The 20183-nt window shown below is 37.4% G+C and overlaps 1 protein-coding gene across 48 annotated transcripts in view; it reads right to left on the minus strand.

Moving 5' to 3' along the window:
- Positions 1–20183, minus strand: part of Map4k4 (mitogen-activated protein kinase kinase kinase kinase 4) — a 182120-nt gene that overhangs the window by 86839 nt on the left and 75098 nt on the right. For all 48 annotated transcript variants that reach the window (XM_071601919.1, XM_071601921.1, XM_071601917.1 and 45 more), the window contains one exon: positions 15809–15865. In XM_071601919.1, coding sequence (XP_071458020.1) covers positions 15809–15865 — 57 coding nt within the window. The remainder of the gene's footprint in view (positions 1–15808; positions 15866–20183) is intronic.

Genomic DNA, 20183 nt, shown 5'->3' on the forward strand with positions numbered 1-20183 from the left:
GGCTCTGAGTAACTCAGATCTTGGCAAAATAAAACATAAAAAGGGTCAGGGTTGTGGCTCAGGGGTTAATCTCCCCTGGGTTCAAGAAGAGAGGAGAAGAAGATAAGAGAGAAAAGAAAAGCACCTTAGACACAGCATTCCTTGTGAGATCTGAACCAAATTTACTCTCAAGGTTTGGCTAAAGATTTCACTGCTGGTTTTGCTACCTATTATTCCAAACCAGCTATTCCTTCAACTTAGAATGAAGGAAAATAACATACCCACAGTATGGATGCACAGGCACTGGGCTATGTGATGTGTGCTCAAATAAGACAGAGCTACTTCCAATTCACAGAAATCTTCACAACTGCTCAGAAAATAATCTTGGGCTTTTGAATCATTTGTCTTCTAACTGTAACTGTCATTATTTCATTATGTTCCAAATAATTTTCATATAGTTGCAGAAGAGAATTATATTCTTAGACCAGATTTTTTGTTTGTTTGTTTTGGTGGTGCTAGTGATTGAACCTAGGGCCTTGCGCATGTGAGGTAAGCACTCTACCAAACTGAGCTATATCCCCAGCCCCTAAGACCAGATGTTTTTGAAGTTGGTGCTGTCTCACAAACAGGTAACCCCACATCTGTATCCACTGGTCACAGATAGGCCAGGCTGCTGAATGAAGTAGCATGATATGTAAAACAGTACCTAACTAATATTTAAGTATCACCAGAAATATACAGACTCTATCAAGAAGTTTCAAAATGTGAATTTCAAACAGTTATTATAAGACTTAAATCACAAATGGCTTTCTTGTTTTATTTATAGTCAAATGAATTAATGAAGATTATGACAAAAATCTTGTCATCTAAGAACTATCTGACAAGAAAAACATATCGATTCAAATCCCAGTATGTATAGTGAATAGTCTACCTTTCAAGATCTTGTAAGCCAATATGAAAGAACAACTAAAAATAATAAACACTTTTGTTCAGTACTATGAAGTTACTTAAACTGATCTGTTCTTTAGTAGTTTACAATCTAAAGGTTACACTGTCCTGTCCAGGTGTATGGACAGAAGAAGTAACACTACATGAATACAGAATATATACATACTACAAGCTCAAAAACAGAAGTGTACTATGAAGTGGTAACTTTAAAAAGTTAAGAAAACTATATATTTGAGACTAGGCAAAGTTAAGAAATTCATCTTCTGAATTATTTGAGAAAATCTTCTTGGAATAAATACAAATTGACTTTTAAATTAAATGCAACCACACAGACAAGCACATGTTCAACTGGAGGTTTCTTGAGTGACTAATAGCTTTACTTCACAGAAGACTGAAAACACACTCAAAAGTCAACCAGTAGTTAGCCTGGGGGCAGGGCATTATGGAAGGGAATATCTGTCCCATTTTTCCGATTTTCTAGATGAGTACATTATTTTTAATAAGGCTTTTTATCATTTCTAAAAGTTTTTAAATATATTTGCAAATATAAATGTAATCTCTATATGAAACTAAGAATATACACTAACATTGTATATTTAACTTAGTTCCTAAGTCAAAGAACACACACACCACACACACACAACTAAAGCAATTAAACCAAATGATGAATTATGAAATTATTTTTTTCACTTATCTGTATTTTCTTCTTACAATAGCTAATTCATAGAAAAATTTAAACTTATTCCAGAGGTTGCTTAAACTTTCTGTTCCAACAGCTTAACTGATCTATAATGTAGGAATCACAAAAGTCATAGTGTACCATATTAACTTGTTTTGGGGACTCAACTTTCTGCCATCTAAATGAGTAGAACTAACCAGTAAAATTCAAAGGCCCAAACAACCTTGAACTTTTAAGCCAGAATGAAGAGTTGTGAAGAAAGTATTCTTTATATGGGATGACCTCCCTGGAGCTACATTCATCTTTGAATTCTGCTGGATTAGAGTGGCCCAGCCATAGACTTGTGGGTAGAAGGAAAATACATGATCCCTGCACAGACAGGAAGACAGCAAGTCCTAAGTCAAAGAACGAACACACACACACACACACACACACACACAGAGCACCCACACCACAATCGTCTTCAGTTACTCTGGCCCGACCAGAAACATTAGGAGCAATGGATATGCTTTTCCATCCTCTTAATGGTGACAATAAAAACATACTAAGGAAAATAACTAGAACCTATGATCACTTATAAGGTAGCAGGTTAACATAACTTAAAGAAACTTGTAAGACTGCACTGTGAAGAAGGCCCTTTGGTCTAAATGTTACCACTGTCCCATGATTTTTGTCTAGCTGACTGAATAAAACTGACAGCTATCCTAACACCCTGCTACCCCATTCTACAAACTAGGGCACTAAAAAGCATTTTCACACAAAAAAATAATAATAAAAATAAAAATAACAAACATGGTTCTTATTAGTCACTCAAACCATCATTAAGGAAGACCATGTTGAGTTAAAGATGCATAAGGGAGAAGATCAGCTGGAGCTGTGGGAGCAATTGTTTTCACAAAGACCAGAGAGATAATGCTGCTTCATCCTGTAGTACCAAATTTTAATCTATCTCTATAGCCAGTTCTTCCTTTTAGACCAAAGGGCCACAGGGGGGATAAAGAAGCCATCTGACAGGAAAGAAAGCTGCATTGAGAGGAAGGAGGTTGGGGGGTAGGAGTGTGTGTCATAAGAGAAAGTAGCAGAGGAAAGTATCTAGGGGCCTTGAGGTTTTTTTCAGCAAAAGTGATATTTTAATATCTTTAATGAGAAGAAGTGAGCAAGGAAACTCATATATTCACAATGTAAAAAATAATATGCTAGATACTGTCATTTTCATTCTGACAAAAGCCTAAAAGGTAAAAAGCCTCATTTTATGAATGAGGAAACTGAAGCTTTAAGTTTAATTCTAGGCCGTAGTTTAATAAAGGATGTATTCCTATTTTGGGGTAAAATCAGGACATGACTATTCAATAATGAGGCAAATTTTCTATGAGACTTATAAACTATAATTCACCTTGGAAGAGATGTATGGACCCTAAATTTATGTTCATAGGAAAGAGGAGAAAAAGGTTAAAAGATAGTTCAGTGATTACTCTAGAAATGCTTTAAAACCTAGAAATGTATTTGTTCTTTCTAATTCCTAATGATTTCTTTCTTTTTTCTTTTTTTTTTTTTTTTGGTTCCAGGGACTGAACTCAGGGGCACTCAACCACTGAGTCACATCCCCAGCCCTGTTTTGGTTTTATTTAGAGACAGGGTCTCACTGAGTTGTTCAGTGTCTTGCTCTTGCTGAGACTGGCTTTCAACTCTCAAGCCTCCTGTCTCAGCCTCCCAAACCACTGGGATTATAGGCGTGAGCCACTGCGCCCAGCTCCCTAATAATTTCTTTCCAGAGGGATGATATTTAAGTATGAAAGTAAATAAAAGCATATCTTGCTATTATTTATTACTGCTAGCATTTTTATTTTGTATGATTACAAAAAAAGAGAATAGTATAAAAAGTGATCATATCTCCAAATTCTCTGCAATAATTATATCAATTATAATTTTCATGGACAAAGAAATCAATATTTAATGTCTATTATGTGTTTTCTCAGAGTGACCCAAATACCATCACCAAATTTGGAGCATTCTATTTAATTCATCCAAGATGTGAGTGCCTAGTACTTACACAACATTGCACCTTGTTAGGAACCACTGCTTTTAAAATGTAAATACAAACACCAAACACCCCTGCTATGTTCCTATAGTGAACTGGGAAACACCACAGCATAAAGAAAATAAGACTGGGACTCCATTCTGGCAGTAAGCTATGGTAGGTCAACCACCTCTTTAAATTCCAATTGCAATCATCCATAAATAAAATGAAGGTTCTTAAACTTCACAAAACAATATATCTTGGGTGAACAGCTAACTTATCTTCCTCTGCTTACTAATTAACTACATAAGAATATCCAGGAAGGAATTCCATGTTGTTTAAGTCTCAATTGCAATCTTAAGTTAGAATGAATTAACAGAAAATAAAATCACATTCTATCCCTACCTAAAACAAATTATATAGTCCTTCAGATTTTACTATGGCATCAATGCCAGTTCAGCTATTTTTAAAACATCTTAACAAGTACCTATTTTTTAACAGTTCAAATTTAATCTTAAATTAGCTATTATTTTTAGAGATAGAAAGATAGAACAAAGAATCAGCTTTACAATCAGAAAAACATTGGTATAAATTCCCAGAATTTGTTCTTTCATCTAGATGAAGAGATGTTTGGGGCTTGGGGTTGTGGCTCCGTGGTAGAGCACTTTCCTAGCAGGTGTGAGGCACTGGGTTCAATCCTCAGCACCACATAAAAAAGAATTAAAGATATTGTGTCATCTACAACTAAAAAAAAATTTTTCTTAAAAGAGAGATGTTAACCTTACTCTCAAAAACTGATGTGTACACTGTTATGGTTTGGATGTGAGGCGTCCCCCAAAAGTTCACGTGTGAGACAATGCAAGGTTTGGAGGAGAAAGCATCAGGTTATAGTCCTAACCTAATCCGTGGATTAAACCCCTGACGGGAATTAAATGAGAGGTTACTGAAGTGGTAAGGCGTGGCTGGAGGAGGTGGGAACTGGGGCATGGCTTTGGTGTATATATTTGTATCTGGAGAGTGGAGTCTGTCTGTCTCTGCTGCTTGATCAACATGTGAGCCACACTCTTCCCCACGATGTTCTGCCTCGCCTCCAGCCCTGAGGGACAGGCTTGGCTGTCTATGGACTGAGCCCTTTGAAACCGTGGGCCCCTAAACCTTCCTCCTCTATGGTTGTGCTGCTTGGGTCTTTGGTGACAGTAATGGGAAAGCCGACTAGAAGTGCACTAAACTCCAGTTCCACACCAAACTAACGCAGTGTACTATGGCTAACGTGATAGCCATGCTGCTTCTCCCTCTTAAAAGGTCACTGTGTTTCTATCACTCTACACCAGACATTCTCAAAACTGGGTTGCACATCATTTAAGTCAGATTGAAACTCTCGAAGGTAATACCCAATAAAGAAACAGAGCTTTCCACAAACTTGGCACACCAATTTTGCTCAAGTAGTTAAGAGACAGAAGGTAGTTCACTTTAAAAATAGAAGATAAAGTGAGAAAGAATATGGGGTGGACAGCGTACGTATACTTTGACGAGAGAGAGAGAGAGAGAGAGAGAGAGAGAGAGAGAGAGAGAGAGAGAGAGGGAGGGAGGGAGGGAGGGAGGGAGGGAGGGAGGGAGGGAGGGAGGGAGACTCTCCTGGATAGTCCTTTGGCGACTCTGTCAGAAACACGGAAGGGCAGGGAGAAAGTGCCACCAATTGGCAGAACTGGAAGAAGCCAGTATCAAGCTACAAGGTCTGCAGCATTTGACTGGCTTCTGAGGAATAATCAGAAGGAACAATAGGTCACACAGTCCACAAAGATCTCTCCCTCCTCCCTTTTGTTCTTATTCTCAGTCTAGAACAGCACATTCTTTACACTGTGTTCCCCTTCAACTGCAAAATGGTAAAATTGTTAAGCTTTACAGAGCTTTGCTTTTTTACCTGAGTATTCTGGTTTTACTCTTTTGCTAGGAATAAGGTGTCCTGCCATCTGTGGGTCCTTACCTCAGAGGTATTCAAATATCTGTCTACCTGAAGTGATGCACACTGTGTGGCATTCAAGACCTGGAGTGTGACTCTTGCCTTTCCAATAAAATTAAAGGCAGAGGCTGGGTTTTTACCTGGATATTTTAGGCATAAACCAGGTTTTTACAGATTTGCTCACATAGCATAATCCTAAGAATGTAGAAGATGCTCAACAAAATCTGCCAACTGCCCAGTTCCCATGATCCAACAGACAACATACCCAATATTTTTCTGTCCCTAAACAACATGCCTAGGATTGTCAGTCCACAACATTTTAGTCTTAAGACCAAAAAAAAGTTTTGACTGATCTACTAAAACAAACTTTAGAAAGGTGAAAACTGGTTGATTACTGAATAGGTTTTATTAGGTTCTGGTGTTTAAATAAATATTCTCATAACTATAGTAAGTTGGGAATCAAAAATCTGGGTTCTGGATTCATCCTGTGCTCGCAATGGTGGCGATGGCAGACTGATACGTGGCAGTAGTGAAGAGGCGCCTGTGACCTGTGAGCACACCCGGAGACACTGAGGAGCCAGATGAAAAGTACAGACTACGGTGCTGAAACGGATTAATAAGGTGATACCCTCTGCTGACACTACTTTAATGGTGATTTTAAAACTCTAGAGAGGCAATAACATAATGGTAGAGAGTGACCACTGAGGAGAAATGCTTCAATTACAATTCTAGCTCTAAGCAGATTTATCCATGTGTCTTTATTAGATGGGTATTTGTTATATATTAACAATAAATTCTTGTGTGTCTAATAGATCTCCAGGCACTGTTCTAGACACTAGGATGCCAACAGTAAAAACAAATCTTAAGTTTCTAGATATTTTTGAGGATGACAGGGGTTAACTGTGTGGCTTTGAACAGGCCTCTGGCACATGTCACTCTTAATAATTACTAAAGTTACTACTGCCTTTTTAATATCAGTGTGTAATTCACATGAACAGGTTTTGTTTTGTTTTTTAACTGTTATTTCCAGTCTAGCAATCTTAGTTAATACCAGGTTTTCTCTTGTTCTAACTATTATAAAGAATTATATAAGACTGAGTCTTGATATAAAACAATTTCCAAATTGGAGAACCAGTGTTTCTGGGACATGGCTGATCCAACCTATAGAAAATTTTAACTTGTTTGTGGTTTGATATACCACATGTGAAACTTTTTAGAAATATTCCCAGATCCAAACAGTTTTACTGAGGGGACAATTCTGAAGGGGTTGCTTTTCTTTTAACCTTCCTCTTAAAGAGTAAAGTTAACCATTGGTATCAGTATGGTTTTTGTGTTTTCCTTCACCTACTTTGAAATTGTCATCTGAAGTCCTCAAAGACAGATATTAAGATATATCTATATTCTTCACTAATATTTTATTGAAATGATAATTACTGGAATACTTTGAACCTTTAATAGTGTGTTTGAACAAGCCATAGAATTTAAATTTTTTTCCTTCAGTTTGGATTTTTAGTATGGCGATTCTTAAACCAATCAAATATTCTTACCCTTTGTCTTTTGTTATAATTTTTATTTGTACCAACCATTATGGTCATAAGTAGGGCTATTAAACAACAAAAATTTAAAAAGTGGAACTCCAAAATGATTGGTGTTTGGAGCCACAGGTAATTGTACCACTCCCATCAAATAAAATGACTACAGTACATCTGTTTTGAGGATATTTGAGAACTTTACCCAAAATCGAACATGAACCAAACCTAAAAGAAAACTCATGTTTTCATAGTTATCAGTGTGTTATAACTATCTGAAATAATAACTTGTATTAACTAATTTAAAACAAGTGTAGGAAGTAGGTGCAATTGTATCTCTATTTTGAATCAGAAAACAAGGGTACAGATGCTAAGAGGGGAGAACACCTAATTTCATATGTGGCAGAGTTGGAGTCAGAATCCAGGTCATTTGGTTCGCTAGTGTTCTCTTAACCACTACATTTGTAAATGACCTATTGGGTTTTGACATTTTAAAAGGCTTACTTTGCATATATCTGCTACTGATAATAATTAAGTCATAACCATAACCATTACTATATATCGAACACTTTCTAAGCCCTTTGAGTATTAACTCCATTTTATGAATGAGGTAACAGTTACAGAGAGAGGTTAAATTACTTATCTAGTCACATAGCTAGTAAGTAACTAAGGTTCAAATCAGATATCCACCTGAAATAAGCTTTTCTTCACCCACTTGATATTTAAATAACAGGGTTTTCATTATTCTTATAACTAGAAATAATTAATTGGTGAAATAAGAATATACTAAAGGGGTGAGTTTAATTCTTTTAATGGCTAGAAACTTCCATGTGCCAGTTAAGTGTTAGAGGCATCTTAAAGTGAGTAAAATACACTTTTTGCCCTCAACCAGTCTATAAGCTGGATACACTTGAGTCTTAAGAATGTTACTTTTATGGTCCTAAGCATGGCTTACTATGCAGGATAGGTGCTTGACTGAGTGACACTGATCATATAATAACCTCATTGTTTAATTTGAAAAAGTGATTGACATTATCCTTCTCTTTCATTCTTGTGGCTCATCTGCTGTTAATTCTAGTTTTTGTTAATCACATAGATGTAAAGTCGAATACTCTTGCTAGCACTGGGAAAAACTGTATGTCAATTCTAGGTTTAGGTGCCACTTGTTATGCAAGATAAGTCAATTCTTGAGGATTTTCAAAAGTGTTTTGCTATGATTTCTTTCTGTTGAAGAAGAAACTAGGTACCTATCTTAAATCCTAGATTGACTTTTGTACTTGTTTTAAAATAGCAACTTCTATTAGTGCATACAAATCCGACTGTATATTATAAGTTGTATGTGTGGGTTTTAACAGTTGGATTTTTATTTCAGAATGCTTAGTTTTTAAAGAATAGCTACATGGAGTCTGGGGCTTAACTGAATCCTTTTCTCTGGAAACCGACATAATTGTGAAATGATCTCTAGGTGACGCTGAAGCTCCTATATGAATAAGAACCCCAGTTGTAGGGGATAATAATCTAATCAATACTTAACTGTGGCTTAATGCTTAATCGGTGTTAGGCACGATAATCTAGTCCCAAGGGATTAAAAATGAGGAAGACTCATTACCCAGGAGAATATCTTTGGAGAAAACAAACATAAACTTTGTACAACTTCACTTCCAAGAATGTGTTAGTAATGAAGTTAAGGGGAATCTTGATATTCACACAAGGTTTGCTTATTACTAATGATAGGTTTATCTAAACTGCTGTACTACTTTTGTCGTTGTTACTGTATGGCTTTCTTTTATAAGTACTTGATTTCCCTTGCCAAAACAAGTCAGTGTTTTGAAATTGACAAAATTAAACTGTTTTTATTCTCTTAAAAAAAAAAAAATCTGGGTTCTAACAGGTACTCCTGGAATGCTTTATTTGCAAGTAGGAGGGAGTGGCCTCTTTCCTGAGTTCCATGAAGGCAGGGTTTTCAACGCTGGATATATCAGATTCCCATAGAGGGCTGCCTCTACCCTAAGTTTCTGATGCAGTACTGTGGGGAAGAACCTGAATCAGTGCATTTCTAACGTCAGGTGCTTGCTACCACTGTTGGTCCAACAAACCAAACTTTGAATCCACTGCTATTATTCAACACAGTCTTTTACCAGGGTAGCTGAGACACAGTAGAGGAACAACCACTGGGCTGGCCAGGAGACTGGACTGCATGCAGCTCTCCCTATCACTGGTAACGAACCCCAATGAAACATCATACTACAGAGCACCACTTCATTACCATTTGACACACACGCACACAGTTTGCCTCTTTTCTTTCTCCATTAACCCAAGAATGTTCAGCACCCTGCTTTAGCCAAAGGAAACAATACAAATGTAGGCATGACAAAACTTGGGTGCAAGGTGGTCCATCATCCAAGTAATCTAGTCCAAATTTTTAAAAGCTATTTTCCAAAATGGGTACCTTTTTATATAATTTTGACTTCTGAACTATGTAAATAGTTTATACATTCAAAAGTTAAATCATAGAAAAAACAAACCCTGTAATTAAATCTGTAGAAACTAAAACCAGTTACATAATAAATCAATAAACCATACAGGAAAAAAAGAAGGATCTCATGCTACTTTTGAACACAGGAATCTATAAATCTCCTTAACAGAAAACATTCTAATGGTAAAGAGAACTTTAGAGAAATGGTAAACTTTACTCCATGTATATTTTGAGTAGTAACTGTTACTGTAATTCTGAAATGACTTTATGTTCACTGAAGCCTAAATGAGCAAATTATTTTTATTAGAAATCAATTTTTTTCTAAAAGAAAAAACAAACACAGGAGATAGATAAGAAAGAAATTAAGAGAAAAATAGTTTTTAGAAAAAGTGTATTTCATAATTCAAAGGGCCTAGAAGCAGTAATACCTGTGTAGCAAAGGAGATTCAGATATTGGTGTCTACATTTCTTATTAAGCAGAAGTAAGGCTCCTCAGAACAAGAGATTTCCCTTTGTAGCAGGTGAGCTTCAATGATCTATTTTATCAAAACACAAGGTAGTACTCAAAATTAATCTACTTAAAAGGCTACAGATTCTACTGGGAACCCACTGGGACCAGTCAAAGAATCCACTGCCTAATTTGGTAAAATGTGACTATATAATAATAATAATAACAACAAAAACAACAACTGTAATTGAGTTAATACATTGAATGAACAAAACTGCTCATGTCTAATAGCAATATCCAGGGAAAGAGAAAAGACAGGAGAGGGTGGAATAGGTCCAAATGGGTGATGCTAATACATACAGAAAACAGGAAAAATCATCCTTTTGCAATAGTAACTTACCCAGGCAAGGGTCATCAAAAAACTGCTAAAACCATTAGTTAAAAGGCTTTGAGTGAACAGAATATCCACACCATGCTAATGTATCACTCTGGAAATTAAAGCAAATGATGCACCTCTATAGTGGAAAAACCTAGTACTCACCTCTTCAACCAAACATTCAAACTTGGCTTCACTAACAGTGGAACTAGAATTGATAAGTCCCTGATAATTAAAAATATATAATACCTAAAATCACCAATGAGGTGTTCTTGACAAATAATAGTTATTCTGCATCCAGTCATGCCTCTCAACCTAATTTCCAGTTTACAGGAATACAGGAGAAAAAGGAACAAGTTAAAATGTAACATGAGTAAACTATTAGACAAATCCAAAATGCAGGATATTTTGCAAAACAATTGGCTGGGCTCTCCCAAAAGTCCATTTCTTTAACACACACAAAAGGTGGGGAGGCCGGGGCAAGGGGGTTACTAAGAATCATTACTAGCTTAAAAATGAGTTTTAAAAAAAATAACCAAATGAAATGCACAAACCTGGATCAGACTGTGATTCAAAAACTTAGCTATAAAAATATTTTTGGCACAATCAAGGATATCTGAATGTAGACTGAATATTAGAATGAACTTCTGGAATTATGATTATGTAAAGAATGTCTATTTTAAGAAGGCAGGTTTAAGTATTTACAAATTAAGTATCATGATGGTACTGGTAATTTTAACAACAACATATATAACACATACATCTCAAACTAAATTTTAACAATTGTTGAATTCAAGTAAAGTGTAGAGAGTGTTTATTATTTCAACAGTTCTATAATTATGAAAATTTTCATAATAAAAAGCTGGGGAAATGTTATTGAAACACAAAATAAAATTCTATCCTTACAGACATGCCTTACTCAAAGAGTTTATGAACCCCAAATAGGCACCATTAATGTCTAGTTAATTCACGTTTTTAATCTTAGAGGTTAACTGAAAGTAATGTTAACTCAAAAGTAAAAGGAACAATATAAGAGCCATTTATGTATAATAAATGTTTAACATTAAGACATAAGAACTGAAATGAAAAAACTATCAAGAATATAAATTACTGCTGGGCTCAGTGGTACAGGCCAATAATCCCAGCAGCTTGGGAGGTTGAGACAGGAGGATCACAAGTTCAAAGCCAGCCTCATCAAAAAGCAAGGCACTCAACAGCTCAATGTAGACCCTGTCTCTAAATAAAAAAAGCAGGGCTGGGGATGTGGCTCAGTGGTTGAGAGCCCCTGAGTTCAATCCCCAGTATCCTCCCCCCCATAACAAACAAACAAACAAACAAAAAGAATATAAATGACCAATTCAACTATCCCTCAAAACATATCACAAATGAGTACATGTTTAACTGAGGAAATCTAAATAGGCTCTGCGGACTGAACCAAAGTTGGTTTCCAGGTCTGTATTCGCCCTAAGACATACAGGCAAACAAAGTGTAATGAAGCAGCCTAATTTGGAGTCCCGGTGAAACCCTTAGTTTATAAAAGCAATCACCGGCTCTGCTTTGTTTTATGCATGTACTCCAAATATGATAATGTACTACAGTTATGCAAGATACTATCAATGGAGTAAACTGGGTGAAGGGCACATGGGACTTTCTTACACATTTTTCTGCAAATTCCTGTGAATCTATAATTAAACAAAACACACATTACAGACCTGTTGTGCTAGTATCATCCAGTCTGAATGTATTGCTAACTGGCTCCTTAAACTTATCCCAAAAGCCAATCAAAAGACATGCTTTCCTTCAAAACAATCCTTAAAAATCCTAGTCAATTCTTTTTTTTTAAATAATTTTTTAGTTGTCGATGGACCTTTATTTGTTTAAATGTGCTGCTGAGTGCTCTACCACTGAGCTACAACCCTAGTCCTAGTCAATTCTTAATACCAGTGAAGAACAAAAGGAAATGTGAAGAGATCCATACATCTACAAATAAATGCCTCACTTCTAGACCCCTAAGTTTGCTACTAAGGTCTCATGTCACCTCGCTCCAAAGTGGAATCTGAATTCTCAATTGGTTATGTTTCCAGATTTTTCACATAACTGAGCTAGTGAAGAGGGATCACATTTTTGCATTCAATTGAAGTCAGTTCCAGAGAGCTCAGCTCATTTACACTGCCAACAGCTAACTGCTGGGAAGTTAGCTGCCATTCAACTTCCCACGCCTGCAAATCTTCTTGCCTTCTGAGCCTGCTAACTGCCTCTCTATTTCACTTGAGTCAGAACAAGTTTTTGATCCCTACCCCCCACCACCAAGAATAAGTATTTGTATCTTTTTGCTCCTAAGAGGAAACTGAGTGGAAATCAAAAAACCAAGCAGAATCCTCCTTCATCATGCAAATCCTTACCAACAGCCCCTCCTGCTGGAATTATAACCACGAGCATCAGCTGTAAAATCTCTTTCCCAGTCAGACCAAGGCCTACAACTTCACAAGAACAGCCAGGGAGCCCTTGCCATGGAGGATAGGCATGTTTTCCCAGCTGCCAGCTGCACATGGTCCTCTAAACATAATCAAGATTTACTCTGGGTCTTTCCTGAGCCACAGGTTATGGCAGAGGTCACTGCATGAAAAACAGCACACAAGAAGCATCACTGAAAGGCCAATATGCTAAAAGGTTGACTGGGTTTGGGTTTTGGGTTTTTTTTTTTTTTTTTTTTAATTGTTGTTGTTTTTTTAAAAAGTCACCATCTGGTTTTCATTTCACCTGAGCACATGAGTTTTCCATTATTTTTTTTTTAAAAAAGGAGTACTGAAAATACTTGTATTATCCATTTGCCCAACACTGTCTTAAAATAAGGTAAGGAAATACTTTTTGTAGACAGCTCAGCTGTAGCTCAGTGGTAGAACACTTGCCTAGCTCACATGCATAAGGACCTAGGTTTGATCTCCAGCTCATAAGGGGAGGAGGGAATCTAAGGAGACATGAAATGCAAAACCATCTATTACACATGCAAATATGAAGTACTTTACAGCTACACTCAGAGATATGGTCCAAAGAAAATACACCAAAGCACCACTAAAGACTGTCACAAGGCAGGGAAATATAAGCAACTACTTTTTTCTTTATACTCTCATACATTTCACACTTTTTTTCCACACTGACTACTATGTATTGCACATTTTTAATCAGAGCCAGCTTACAGGCTTCGGGCCTACTGGGTTATACCTGAGATGTAAAAGAGGGCATTCACTGGCTGGCCACGACAGCAGTGTTAGAAGCAGCAGCATAGGCTAAAGGCACCCTAGGAAAGAAACTTAACTCTCAATTCATTAAAACTCCAAAGCTTACATTTAAAATGGTACCCACAAGTCTGCCAGTAAACAGGGCAAGAAGTAAGTCAATAAATATGGGGGGGGGGGGGGGGGGGGGGAATGCAGGCTCTAGTGCCACCATTTCTCAAGGCAGTAAAATATATACCATGACATGAATGGAGACTGTTATGGTCTAGATGTGGTGTCCCCCAAAAGCTCACTGTGAGACAATGCAAGAAGGTTTGGAGGAGAAATGATTAGGTTATATCCTCCTAATCAGTGAATTAATCCCTAATGAGATTAACTGAGTGGTAACTGGAGGCAGGTGGGGTGTGGGTGGAGAAAGTGGTTCACTGGGGGCATTGCTATGGGGTATATATTTTGTATCTGGAGACTGGAGTCTCTCTCTGCTTTCTGATCACCAAGATGTGAGCTGCTTCCCTCCCTCCACACTCTCCAGCCATTATGCTCAGCCTCACCTCCAGCCCTGAAAATGCAGCCAGCCTTCTATGGACTAAGACCTCTGAAACCATAAGCCCTCAAGTAAACTTTTCCTCCCCTATAATTGTGCTAGTTTAGTCACAGCAGCAAAATTGCTGACTAAAACAGAGATTTTCACAGGAAGGTACCAATGATCATTCCAGGCATAGAGATGGCACTTCATAAATAACTCAACTACTGTACTTAAATTACAATAAGAATTTACTGCTCTTCACACTCTTTAAAATAATCTTAAAACCATATTTAACTGGAAAATATCTAATTTCCCATTGAGCTGCATGCCAAGACAGTACCACTGTAACTCAACACAATAGTCCTTATCACAATTTGCTAGAGAACTTTTAGATTATTCACCAAGCAACAGCATTTTTCGCTTTTTTGTCTGTTTGTTTGTCTCTAGTATCCTCCTTGATGAAAAAAAAAGAAAACACTTCATTTTTTTAAAAACTTTTTAATATTTATTTTTCAAGTATCGGCGGACACAACATCTTTGTTTGTATGTGGTGCATGAGGATCGAACCCGGGCCGCACACATGCCAGGCAAGCGCGCTACCACTTGAGCCACATCCCCAGCCCCAGAAAACACTTCATGATGTGAAGATCAGCATAGTGGGAGGCAGCCACAGGACTCTCCAGATTACTGGAGAGCACACCGAACAAATCAGTTTATTAGCAATCATCACTTTTAGAAGACCCCAGATTTGAGGAATTAGGCTTGATTTAAAGCTATTCTAAATTGCTAAAGCTGCTAGTTAATTCTTTATAGAATCTATGAGATCCAGTGTTCAATCCTGTTGATATTAGGCAAACCAGAAGCAATATGAGTGTACAGATAAAAATAATTTAAGCCAGGCACAACAGCACATGCCTGTAATCCTAGCCACTTGGGAGGCAGAGGCAGGAGGATCCCAAGTTCAAAGTTAGCCTCAGCAAAAGCGAGGTGCTAAGCAACTCAGTGAGATCCTGTCTCTTACACTCACAGGGACAGGGACATACACACACTCTTTTTGTTTGAGTTAAATTCTCCTCTTTCCCACCTAAAGCTGCACAGTAAATCCTCATGCGACCATCCCAATAACTATTTTTTGCTACTAAATTTTGCCAACAATCTGCTCAGCATTCTAACAGATGTTTCTGTTTTCCAACCTCTGGGAACTTGGCTGGTTCTGTTTTCTTCCCCCATGTTAAAAATAAAAGAAATGATACAAATGTGGCCTAATACCCTAGAGAAGCTTTTCCCCATCCCACACCCCTCCATCTTCTTGTTCATGTGACTTCCATGATCCCTTCTCAAATCTTTTCTTTTCCATTACAGAAGATGTTTCCAATTATGGTCCATTATATGTTGCCAAAGATGACATCACTCGTGTGTGTGTGTGTGTGTGTGTGTGTGTGTGTGTGTGTGTTTAAGCAAATGCTACTATCTAAAGGAACCATTTGGAACAATTTAAGTCACCAGGTCTGCTACAAGATCTATGAACTCACAATGTCACACCAGGGCAATTTGTTTCAGTAATCAGAATCTTCAAACAGAACAATACTCTTATGTTGGTGGGTTTTCCTTTAAAATATGTGATCCAGTCTTACCTCTGTGACATCCATAACTTTGATGGCTGCCAGCTGACCCGTTTTAACATGTCGACCCTGGGAAACCAAGAAAAGATTGATCAGCACAGTTTTGCACAGTCATTAAAACAGAATGGTTAAATTTTTCAACAAATCTTCTGTGTTTTGCTTATTAATTAAAAGTGATGAAACAGTCTTATGCTTTCCAATAGTAAAGAGTTTCTAATATAAACAATCACTTTTTAAAAAGACATCAAATAGAACAAATGAATTCTGATAAAAGCATTAATTCCTTCCTTCTTCACTTTCTTTTAAAAAGTGGTGCATCTATATTTAATTTGCATATCACTATAATCAAGCAACTTAAATAACATGCTTCAACACAATAGGTTGACTACTTTTTCCTTTTTAACACTCCACATGGAAAATTAAAAAAATAAATAAATAAAAAAGATCAAAAGCCCAGACACTTGTTTTTATGTCAGAAATAGAGACCTGCCATTTTTTCCTGGTGAACTCCTAATACTTATTTTTTAATATTCATAAGAGTTATACTTAGAGCCAACCAAATACCTGAAAAGACTCAACAGAAATGGTTCCACAACAAATGCAAAACAGAAAGAAATCCCAAGAGGCTGTCTCTCTGTGGTCTCAAGATGAAGACAGTAGTGAATTTTTTATTTCAAACCTGAGGAAAATTCTCCATTTATCCTGGAGAACTTATGCAAGAACTCAAGTTAAAACTTGGAAAAAGCAACTACATGAAAATGACATTGAAAGATAACCAGTACTCTCAGTAACTGTGACCTGGCAAGTCCCAGATGGGTGGGCCTTGGGTGCCGATCTAACAGTGGAACAACAGTGTTGGTTGCAGCATAAGGTTGTGGTGTACAATCGAGGTGCAAAGAAAAAGGCATGGCATGTGGTCAGTGGTCAAGCACAACCCAGGAAAAAATGTGGCCAGACACTGATGCCCTCAACCGATCACAATATCACACAGCTCCTATGACTATGGCAACTGAATCATGAAGCCAAATTATGATTTACTTATTTCCAAGAAGAAAGAGCAGAACTTAAGAGGATATCGTACTAAATAATCCTCTGATACCTTCCATGTAAGGGATAAAAAGATCATCTCAATACATCAGCTCTCAAAACCTCAGTGGGTTTATTTCCAAATGACTAAAGCAAACTTCTCACTAACAGAAATCAAGAGATGGGGGAAAATGTCACATGAGTTGCCCTAGCTTTCCTTCTTTTTTTTCTTTTTTAACATTTATTTTATTTATTTATTTATATGTGGTGCTGAGGATCAAACCAAGGTCCTCACACGGGCTAGGCGAGTGCTCTACCGCTGGGCTACACACAACCCCAGTCCCATTCTTTTTTCTTTTTTTAAGAGAGAGAGAGAGAGAGAGAGAGAGAGAGAGAGAGAGAGAGAGAGAGAGAATTTTTTTAATATTTATTTTTTAGTTTTCATCGGACACAATATCTTTGTTTTGTATGTGGTGCTGAGGATGGAACCCGGGCCAAAAGCATGCGAGGCAAGCGCACTACGGCTTGAGCCACATCCCCAGCCCCAGACCCATTCTTTTTGAGAGGTAGTTACACAACGCTGGGAATGTATGTGGGGTTGTTCTGACAAGGTAACGCTTAAGATCCCTACAGTCAAAAAAATCCAAGGGTCTATGAAAATCCTCTCCAGATGTTTGTTTAGTGGTTATCGTTCTTTCTCTCTCTCTTTCTCCAAATAAGTTAGCATAGACATCACGATAAGGAGCAACTAGAAAATCATCTGGGCTTTCCTCTATGCCTGAACTCAAGAAATGCAAGTGTGTACTCTCAAATCTTAGCAGTTTGACAGTGGCATAAAAAGCTCAGATTTGTGAATTCACTCAGCATTTGCTTAATATAGAACATGAATTTTCCTTACTAAGGAATTATAAGTTAGGACCTAGTAATGAATCAATTATTTTGATGACAAAAGTAAGATCATGCAAAGGCATTAATCTTTGTTAATACACACTAGGTCTCCAAATTAGGTCCCACTTTTAAATTTAAATTCACATCAAGAAACCTAATAATCCTGCTCCTTCCTTTCTAAGAAACAATAAAAGTACTAGTGAAAAAAGAATATGGGATTCAGGTGCCTCTCCTTCCTCCTCAAGCCATCACTATATTTCCTTAGGGAAGCTGCTTAACTTTCATGAACTTCCTAATACTGCTACAAAACTCAATGTGTTCAGATGCCTGGTGCCCAGGCTATAGATGAAGTAGAGGAGAGTATGGAAAGCCTGGCCATTCTGGCCTAGCACACAGTGAGATCTCAGCTGAGTGTCCTTGTCCCTCTCATAAAAGGCCCATGGCCAATTCTTTCCCAACCCCCCAACCCCCAAGATTCCAACTACCTTGCACCTTGTCAATTTAGGACCATTTGTAATTTTTGGAAGCATGGCCAATAACAGAGGCAGCTATGGTGCACTAACATAGCATGCTATTCTAATTACTAGGGAGAAAAAAGCAAACCTATAAATTTGAAACCACAAGTCATAATTTATCAAAGTGAACTAGAGCACCTTTGTGTAAAGTAAACAAAATGGCCAGCAAAACAGCCTGACCCCCGCCCAAAATAAAGCTCAGACTAAATTACTAAATATTACTATCATAATTATGAGCCTAGAAGTCTACAACCAAAACATTTTTAAAGGATAAAAATATATCTGTGATTTACTCAACACTACCCAAAAGAGAGTTTACTGACTGCCTCCAACCCAAGGATGAGCTACAAACAAATGTGCCCAATCTGGTTGACCCACCCATTGCGGAAGACTATACCCATGCCTCTCCTGGCATCCCATTATCTATAATGCATGGCCCTCCTCTGTACTGCCTGCCTGAAGAAAAAATAAACATAACAGACTTCAATGTGCTGGCAATTTAAGGATACACTGAAGTTTCAGGCTGTACATATATTACATCACCCCATTTTAACCTCCACAGTATTGCTCTCTACAGATGAACAATGATCACACTCCATTACCTGACTTGGGATCCAGCACTGTGTCACTGAAACATCTAACTAGCACATGGAGTGACTGATTGTGCACTAAGTAGTAACAGGGTCTTTCTCTCTCTCTTGTACGTACACATTCTAAAATACAACAGAAAATGACTTTTTCAGTAGTAAGTATGCATACCTAACACATCCATTATGAACTCAACTTTCTTGTCCTATTATCCAGTAGCAGATGGCCCATCCAGAGTTATAAAATGCCAGACAGCAGGAATTAAAGGTTCTTGGCTTGCTTTATTTAAGTGATACCATGTAAACATTAATGCATTTATGAAACACTTAATGAAAAGTCTCCAAATACGGTTCATATGTACTTTTTCAATGAATTCTGAAAATCTCTAGGAGGGCAACAAAGCAAGTCCTTAACCTAGTCCACAGGTGAGAAACTGTGAACCAATTTTATTATTAAAAAAGTTATATGCCCAGAGGTACAATGGCAGCAATGATTACATGAAAAGCAACAGATGAACTCCCGCTGTTTTCTACCAACTTGTCAAATTGCTACTATCAACTGTTTTGTTTTTAAAGACACAGCTTAAGTTATTTCCATTCTATGCTTTCAAAGGGAGACATAATAAGATCTAGACTTAAAAGTTTTGACTCCATCAGTACTATTTCGTGAAAGTCTGGCAGGCTCACAGTAACCAGATCACCCACCTCATCAAGCAGTCTTCATGGCTTTTGATTCATTTTTAGTTTTTAAATTTTGAGAAAATGAATGTTTCTTTTTTAGGAAGAAAACTTTTTGGCAGAGTTCCAAACTAAAGAAAATGGTATATTTTTCAACTCTTCTTAGTATTTCTAACCAAGTCAAAATTGCCACCTTGCACTTGCAAATACACATGTTCCAGGATAAATAATGCCACGTGGTTTTAACATGCAGGCACTGTGGCAGCTTTTCTGCCTCCACTGAAGTCTGTCCCAGGCCCTCAAAGGAGCCTACAGGCAGAGGGAACAGCATTTAAGAGAAGCTTTTAAATCTCAAGAGAAAAACATAGCAATGTCCCCATCTTCTTAAATCCTCTAATTCACCAAGTATTAGATAACTCCATTAAAATATATATGATGATTAAATATGTCCATCAAGAAGCAAATGCTGGACAATCAACAAATGGGCCAAGGACCTGAACAGACACTTCTCAGAGGAGGACATACAATCAATCAACAAGTACATGAAAAAATGCTCACCATCTCTAGCAGTCAGAGAAATGCAAATCAAAACCACCCTAAGATACCATCTCACTCCAGTTAGATTGGCAGCCATTATGAAGTCAAACAACAACAAGTGCTGGCGAGGATGTGGGGAAAAGGGTACACTTGTAC

This window comes from Marmota flaviventris, chromosome 14, assembly GCF_047511675.1.
Source record: "Marmota flaviventris isolate mMarFla1 chromosome 14, mMarFla1.hap1, whole genome shotgun sequence".
Lineage (NCBI taxonomy): Eukaryota > Metazoa > Chordata > Mammalia > Rodentia > Sciuridae > Marmota > Marmota flaviventris.